Here is a 9,009-nt window from a genome sequence, read left to right as displayed (position 1 = left end):
AAGGAAGAACTCTGACTTCAGAATACTGAGATTCAAAGGGGAGGATCACAGCCACATGTGAAAAAATAATTTATTAAAAAACACTTGTGACTCTTAAGTCAGATTTGTTTTTCTCAGAATTTTGAGATTAAAGTCACAATTCCTTAAAAAAAAAAAAAAACTGTTATTTTTCCACATAAATATTGCACACGTGGCGCTACTGATCAGAGTTGCTCCTGAGGATTTGACCAGACAGACTCTAATGTGAGGGTATAACTGTCAGCCTTTGTAGCTGTGGAGAAACTAAGACATTCAGTTAAAATTGTCATCCTGACACAATCTCTCCTGCTCAGTCACAGAAGCAAACTTTTTTATTTTCTTGGTGCACATGTGAAACATGGGAAATCACCCATCCCATCATCTTTGAAAACATCACACACTCCACATACAGGAAAACAGTGCAAAAACATCCATTAGGCAACACCTAACATGATGACTAAGCAGTGGCTTTAAGCCCAGCAGACCTGACTTATGTCAGTTTTTTATTTTGCTTGATAGAGTTTACAGCCAACACCCTGATACCACATGGATCAACAAGGATGTTAAATAATTTCTGGGAAGAACTTGCAAACATTTCCGCTGCGAGTGTTAACATGTTGTGTTACAACTTTGTAGTGACGAAGCTACAAAATGTTCAGAGAGCAGCACGAAGAACAAAACACAGACACAGGCTGTGAATGATAAATTACTTTTATTGAGAAAAGCGTGATTATGAAAGACGTGAATGAATCTGTCATGACTGATGCGTGTGTATGTGTGTATTTGTGTGTGTGTTTTGGATCACTGAGATGTAGCCATGATACTGGATACACCTGTGAAAAGAAAAGCAGGAAGTGCAAGAGAGAAAGAGGAGAAAACGGAGAAAGAAGATAAATATTTGACTTCACTTCCAGTAACAGAATCAAATAATTCAAAACACCAGACATGCCTGGGAGATGACTGACTGGATTAAATCCATGTGAGTGTTAGGATCTCTTAAACTCTAGTCACCAAACTTGATTCAGTGTCTACTATATTTCCTCATTTATCAGTATAAGTGGCAGCACTCACTCTCAAAGTCGATCTTCTCCACGATGTTCTTGGGCTTCACGCTCTCCTCCTGGTTGTAGATGAAGATCTGCCCGTCCTCGTTCTCCGTCCAGCCGTACTTATTCATCCACACCTTCACCTGTGTGTCTGGATAAACGGAGGGAGAGAGAGTCAGTTAGGATTGTCTTAGAAAGTGGGTGCTCTCTTTTGCTTTAGTGTCAACATAAAATATAAACACTGACTAGTGGACCTTTAAAGTTAAATCAGATCATCTTTTCTGAAGGGGGAACTTATTGAAGGATGAAGTTTCTATCACAGAGTTACTGTGTTTTCAAGAGTGTGTCACATCCACATTTTTCAGGTGTTTATTGAAATTAAAGCAGCTCAAGTCCAGTGAATAACCTTAATGGTACAAAGGTCAGCTGAAAACTGCCCAAGGTAAAAACTAATAAAAGTTCAGAGTCATCAAAACTGAAAAATAATGTAAATGTCAGAGTTAGACAATCTTCAGGGATCAAGTAATGGGATAACAACTTACAGCAAGTTAATGAAAGCAGCTGTGTTGTGTTACTACACCCTGTGATACACTATTAGGACAGTACTTTCCTGCAGGAAGTTTCCTAATACTGTATATTGTCACATTATCACAACGGCGAGAAAAAGGCAAGTACCAAAGGAAGACAGGTTGGTCAAGGGTTCATCTTACAGCAAGATGATGACATTAGAAGAAAATAATTAAGACAGTGGCTTCACGTGATGGAAGACCAGGACAGTCTACAGATTTAAACCTATGGTGCTGGTTTGGGATGAGGAGTGAAAATGAACCAAACTACACAAGTGCAACACATTGGAGAGAAATTCTTCAACAGTGTTGTTCCAAAATAATGTTTGATTTCCATTTTTGAGAGAATCTGTTCACCTGCTCACTGAGTCAGAAATTTAGATTCAGTTTAGGTCAAAGTTCTTACCCAGCGGATCTCCCAGCATCTCAGCCAGTAACCGGTGCTCGATGGTCTGGTAGGTGATGCCCACTACATGACAGATGACTGAAGAAGAAGAAGAAGAACAGATGACGTTAAAGTCGAGATAGCGTTTAAATAAAGATTCATTTTGTTCATATAATATACATCTTTTCAGGTTGGGTGTGGTTGTTTGTTAAAGGAAATCAGCTGCTTGTATTTACTGTAAAGACTGACTGTCCACTGTGGTTAGTCAGAACATGATACTCACACTTGCGAACAGAGTCCTCGAAACCAGTAATACCGTCGATGAGCTCTCTGTTTTCCTCAAGACTTGTCTGTCATCAAGACAAGGAAGAGGTATCAGGACAAGAAGAACACAGATGTTGTAATAAGGACAGTCAATGATGGATTAGTCATCATCATAAAACCTGATCAGTGTCTGTTGCTTTGTTAATCACAGGTACAACAGATTCAATGACACAGACACTGTTAAGCTCACAGTATAATTTCATTTTGTTGCATAATATTAAAATTTCCTTTGATATAAAAACAGTGGTATAAACATTTCTAATATGTAGCTGTTGAAAAAAAAGACCTGACTGACTTTTGCATCAGTACATAAACATGCTGTTGAGCATGTTCAGGCTAAGAAAGAGTAATTTAGTAAACATGTACATAACTGCAATCTGTGTGTGTGTGTGTGTGTGTGTGTGTGTCTTACCCAGAAGCTCTGGAAGTGGCATGTCTCCAGCAGATTCCCCAGGTAGAGGATCTGTCTGATGGGACGTTCCTCTTGCTGCGACACTGTAGTCAAGGAAATGCCCCCCGACCCAAAGACATACCCTCTCAGCCTCCCACAGTCTGGACCAATCTAAACACACCCTGGCAAAGTGACACTATATTTCACCCCCTGTGGTTACACACTGACAGCAGATACGAGCTCATCATGGGGATAATGTTTTTTTTTCCCTACTTGTTGCACTCATAATCCTATCTGTGAAAGATGTAGATAGGTAAGTAAGGTCTCAAAAAAACATAATAAAAAGTAATTAAGTAAGTAATGACTCACTGGATATTTGCCTAAAGCAGGACAGAAAGATCAACCTATACCTACATCTGGGTGATGTGGCCAAAACTGCTATCAAAATAAAAATTGTCTTAGCAGTCAGTACAGATAATTGTCATGATAAATGTCAAATCTTTATTTCTTTTGAGTTTAAAGGCAGATTTTTGCTCCCGGGTGAAATTTGAAAAAAACAGTTGATTGTGGTTGGTGGTGACAATGTGACAAACACTTGTCAAACAGTGGAACATTTCAAAAACTGAGGTAGAACAACAATTATGGTGACAAAATCTAACCTAACCAATCTAAAACCTAACTTGTGCAATGCATACCTCTATTCCTGTGATGTGATTGGCAGATCATGACTCATTTCTGTGCATGCTATCTTAGCAAGGTAGCAAGGAGACTAATTATATCAAACATCTATGACCGTTTGTTATATTTCACCGAGGACAATTTGTATCATTTTATATTACAATATAAAATTATATTGATTTAATTAGAGTTAAATTGCCCGGCCCTACCTGTATCTGACTAAACAACTACTGATCTGTGTTGCATTGTCAGTGTCACAGTAAATTGTACACATATGAGCAGATGGAGGTGACCAGAGTACAAGTGTCAGATGACATTACTGTAGATAGATGAAACAGCACCAAAAGGATACGTGTGTCTGGTCGATCATGCACTTGCAGAGAGTGAAGTCGGTGTGTGGCAGGTTGGTCAGAGCCTTTAGCAGAATCTGTGAGGTCACCTGAGTCTGGAAGTAGGCAGGGTTAAACTGGTACCTGCAGAGGGAGAGATTTTATGAGAGGAGCTTTCTTAACTTCACATCGCTGGCACAACAAAGTTGAAACTAATATGTGTGTTGTGAACGATAAATGTTACTTTAACTTGCTTTTTTAACCCTTTTTTAATCCTGTGAACTAACAGCATCAGAAAACAGTGGGAAAGCAAAGAAAACAAATTAATCTCCTTACTGTCATCCACCACTGAGGTTCCTTTGACAGTCCTTAGAATGTTTTCAGAGAGGTTCCAGATAATTCTCAAATCAATGGCCAATTAAACTAACTTTCCTGGCAGCTAACATTATGTACCTATGTTTGTATGACGGCTAGTTTAAGTCTTGGTTTCCCATGCAGCGACAGTGTAACTTACAGCTTCAGGACAGCCAGGTTGGCCTCCAGGTCGTAGGCGTTTTCTCTAGCTTGTGTCTCCACGTATCGCTCCAGCGTTGCAAGGTTTTCTGGGTTGTACCTGAGAGGAGAGACAAAACCATTAGCTATGAAATAAGTGTAGATGACTTCAGCGTTACTGTGTTATGATTAAAGCAGCTGTGAAAAAGAAACTGACACTGAGCTACTATTTATCTCGGACTTGGTCAGTAAGTGAAAATAATATCATAGAGGACAAGAGTAATGTTGCAACAGTCCTGAATATGCGCGTCTTCTTTTATACATGTCAGCGTTGCTCATCAGTTTTCATTCATTAACATTTACCTGGGGTTGAAAGATCGACTATCATCTACTCAGAAGACCACATGGCTCTCTAATGTAAATGAATATCATGACACAGAGATAAAAATTCTCGTTTTGTGATCTTGAAATGTTTAAACGGGAGCAGTTAACTCGAGCAGACCAAGCTAAAGTTAGCTTAAACGTTAGCAAACAGGCTAAGCTATCGTTAGCTTGGCCGCCGGGTTATCTTTCCGTAATGAGGAATATTCGTACCGATCGATGCCCCGCAGGAGCTTCCCCACGTTCGCCCTCATCTGCTCGAAAGACGACGACATTTGGTCCAACTCTTTACAGCAAATTTTAGGGTGAAAATCCGAATTAAATCCGCACGTGGGCCTCGGGGTTAGGAATGCACCGGGGCGGAGGGAGAAAAGGGTCGGACCGGAAAGAGCGACGCACAAGTGGAACGGAACTAGCACGGACCCAAACTATCCAGGGACCGCTACGAGGTAGCCGTGCAAATTATGTTATACTGTAGTAATGCAGAAACTGTCACATAACCGTCGCCTGAAAACGGGTGACTTTAGTGTATTTTATAATCGATGATTCTGTGACCATTTCTTTTTCCTTTCTTTTCTTTCTTTAGTTTTGTCAATGTATTTTGAAAGTATTTACCGGAAGTCTTAGTGTGCTGTTATGTGCGAGGCGGATTTTACGATTTGGTTTGTTGCAGTTCAAATTATGACCACAGGAGGGCGGAAAACACTACTGTGCACAGTCGTCACAGTGATGAACTGTCTATGACTGGAACACGTTAAAATAGTAAAGTAAACGTCAATGCACGCAGGATAGCAGATTACTACTTTCGGGAAATATTTTCATAGTAAAAGGACAAAACGGAAATCAAAAATGTATGACTTACGAAAAGACCATTTAATTGTTGAATTCATTTTTATTTTAGGTACAACTCCAAATTTTACAGTTCTACAATTACAGTCCGAAGAGATGATCAATGTTAATGTAATGTGTGTTTTTTTTTTAATTGTTTTATAAGTTCTTGCCCTTGTACAGTAGTATTGTTATATTAATATGTGTGTGTATGTGTCATTTGTTATTTCCCTCTCATATGTTAACTTTATTGGTTCTTGCTTTCATTAATAAAAACATTCAGAAGTCTTTAGTGTGGAACTGCAGCATTAAAACCATCATTAATTGAATTGGCAGCAAGCTAAAACCATTAGAAATGAGCAAACATTTGTTCTCGGGTTATAATACCCACCTAGTCAAGGCATAGCCCCCAACCCCAACCCCGATACAAACATCAAGATCCACTATGATGTGTCAAAGATGTGGGCTACTTCCCAGTAACTAAGCTAATGTTTATGCGAACTCTACTAACCACTGCACTGATCACCTTCTTACAGTAACATTAGCATAGTCATGATGGTGCCTTAGGAGTCTCTCCAGAACGTCATGCTAAATTTACTATAATGAGTTCATGACAGTGATGAAGTGGGTATAAAATGTTGTGATTCTGAACAGAATCTGTTGTATTAAATAGTAAACATTTTAATAACTCCTACGCTTTTCTCTACTCAGACTAGTTTAGTTTTCATTTTTCACCTTCTGTCAGTAATACGTTCTGCCAGTTTAAGTTATGTCAGTTGGTAGTGGCCTGTGCACTTTCTGAAGACCCTGAAAGCAAAGAGTTCCTGAAGCCAGGAGAAAAGATAACAGTCTGAAGATGACACATGCTTTATTAACAGCTAGTTGTACAATTATAGGCACCTGGTTCAGTGCTGGAACATCAACAGACCATCATGATTGAAGGGAAGTGTGAGACACCACAAACCACAACAGATGATCTGTAAGTTTTCACTGTTATAAGAATGTTGTTGTTTATACTGACTCTTCAAAACCTTGCGGTAAAAGCTAAAAACCTCTTTAAACAACTGACTGAGGATATGGCAACTAATTGATAACTGCAAAGCACGAGAGGCTATAAAAAGATACTGACGCACTTCCATTGTCGGAAATGTCATTATTAAATGACGAGTAAGGGAAGCTGTCTTGGTATATTGGTGCTAAAGGATAGTTATAGTAAAAGAAAAGAGCGAAGAGCAAGAACTATATTTACAAGGAACATAAATATACATAATTAAAAAGTAAAGTGTAAAGTATAAAGTGTAAAGTCTTTCAGACAAAGCTGCATGTCTACAAAAGGAACAACACCTGACATTTTCTCAAGACTATGTTTGACTAGCCCTAATGAGTCAACACTGTATTAACATTTGAAGAAAGGTTCATTTTTAATGTCTGTAAATGTATTTATTTATTTATATTATTTACCTATTTAGCAGTATTTCGGATTGGAACCAAATACCAAAGTGGAACCTGATAACATTAATGAAGCAGCCTGCAAATTGCAAATCTGGAGGTAACACTCATTTATGCAAACACACACCATATTGAGCTGACACATGTTTTTTCTTGTAAAATGTTCAGTGTAACAAGTCAGTGGTAAAATGCCCTCATGGCGGAATCCCTAGGACCTCCCCACATGTGCACCAGCCAGAGATGACTACCACTTTTTATTTTGTGCTTCTAGTGGATCACGCATTTAACCATAGTCAAAATAATGTCATGACAGCCAACTTTCCACTTAACTCCATCAGGACCAGCTTCAGAGAAACCTGATGCAACCTGTGAGGGGTCTGTGTCTTGCTCAAGAGAGCTTCAGAAGAGAGATGCTTGCTGACAAAGGTTAGTGAAACACAGCCCTACAGCAGAGGGGTGTGAAAGCAATAAAATTCTTTAACTGATGATAAATGTAACGTAACATAACATGACATACTGTACGAAAGACACAGAATCATCCACTATAATGGTAAATTAAATATCTTTTGTCTTTGTTAATTGAATTAAACAAATAATTTGAAGATGTCAGCTCAGGCTTTGGGAAAATAGGGACCAAACAATAATCAGTTAGTCGAGAAAATAATTGATAGTTGAAGCCCGATAACATTACATAACATTCTGTTACGTTACTTGACATAACATGGTATAGTATAGCATAACATAACATGCAATGACAAAACATAACAAAACACAGGGGCACTTCCCACCATGTGCTAGGGAGGAGCCAGTGAACACACTGTGCAGGTCACCAGCATAGACGTACTAAGAAAAATGAAGTGTCCTAGTCTCTCTAATGAAAGTTGCTCACTGGAGGTATACACCAATGAATGTTTTCTTCTGTCTTCATGGATCCATAGAGCATTCCTGCTGGAGTGCTTCTCTGGCAGAACTGCCTGACTTCCTGTTGGTTCTCTGCATGCATACACGCATACAACACATTATTAGGAAGACCAAAATATCATGAGGTAGTTAATCCCTTTACTCTCAAACAGCCTCAGTTCTTTATGACATGGATTCAACAAGATGTTGGAAACATTCCTTTGAGATTTTGGTCCATACTGATGTGATTGCATCACATATTTTTTGCAGATTTATCAGTTGCTAATCTTATATTCTGCCACAACCCAAATGTGTTCTACTAGATTCAGACCTGGTAACTGTGGAGGCCAGTGAGGTGAAACACAAGCAGACGAGGAAAACATGTAAACTCTGTACTGCCCACAGTCTTATACTTTACTTATTCAGTTGGTAAAGATGTTTGGGGGTGAGTTGTAGCCACCTTTATTAATAACCTCCTGCTCCTGTGGCTCGATTTAGGTTGAGGCAGTTATTTGTGGTTAATTGGCCTGTGTTATGAGTCTGTCACATGTGGGTGTTTGTGAGCCACGTGGTGGATATGAGAGTGTAAGTAGGGAGCTTGATGAACTAGCTAGGTCGTCTGCAGGGTGGATAAATGTCAAACGATGAAGCTGGTATCATTATATGATGGCAAGAGAGATATTGTCTTTCTTTTAGTTTGTTTTGTTGAATAACCCTTTAATAGAAAAGACACACACACACACACACACACACACACACACACACTCAGCTGCTTTATTGTTCTTTTAATCTTTACAGTGTCTTTTACAGTGGGTTGATCATAGCACCTTACAAAACGAGGAAGTTCTACACAAGAGTTTTCATCTGTTTTTTTTTTGTGTGTGTGTGTGTGTGTGTGCACGCGTGCATGTGTGTCTCTTAATAAGATATCACAAGATGAGATGACACTTCAAAGATCCTGTAGCAGCAACTTGCTGCAGCAAAAGTAAAGCAACCAACCAAAGAAAAAAAAAAAAAAAAGCATCAGTTAGGAAGCCATTGAGAAAACACGATCAGTTCCCTGCTTTCATGTAAGACACCAGTTTGCTCCAGAATGAAATATCTATCTTTTGAAAGGATTTTTCATTCTTGATGTCCCTTGACGGAGGACAATGTGGTGCAGTGTTTAGCACTGTCGCCTAACAGCAAGAAGGTTACAGGTTCTGTGTGGAGCTTGCATGTT

General features: G+C 39.0%; 1 protein-coding gene across 2 annotated transcripts; it reads right to left on the bottom strand.

Moving 5' to 3' along the window:
- Positions 1-711: 711 nt before the first annotated feature.
- On the bottom strand, positions 712-5,010 carry eif3k (eukaryotic translation initiation factor 3, subunit K). Of its 2 annotated transcripts, none has more exons than XM_018660549.2 (8): positions 4,824-5,010; positions 4,252-4,350; positions 3,761-3,881; positions 2,752-2,829; positions 2,299-2,365; positions 2,037-2,114; positions 1,090-1,215; positions 712-851 (listed from the first exon to the last, which is right to left on the bottom strand). In XM_018660549.2, the coding sequence occupies exons 1-8, from the start codon at positions 4,883-4,885 to the stop codon at positions 820-822; spliced, it is 663 nt and encodes a 220-aa protein (XP_018516065.1). In that variant the 5' UTR covers positions 4,886-5,010; the 3' UTR covers positions 712-819. The 2 variants fall into 2 exon arrangements, with proteins under 2 accessions (XP_018516065.1, XP_018516066.1); XM_018660550.2 differs by having other exon boundaries at positions 2,752-2,826.
- Positions 5,011-9,009: the final 3,999 nt, after the last annotated feature.

The sequence above is a fragment of the Lates calcarifer genome, linkage group LG21 (assembly GCF_001640805.2).
Source record: "Lates calcarifer isolate ASB-BC8 linkage group LG21, TLL_Latcal_v3, whole genome shotgun sequence".
NCBI classification, from domain to species: Eukaryota; Metazoa; Chordata; class Actinopteri; family Centropomidae; genus Lates; species Lates calcarifer.
This window is presented reverse-complemented; position numbering and strand designations above follow the sequence as displayed.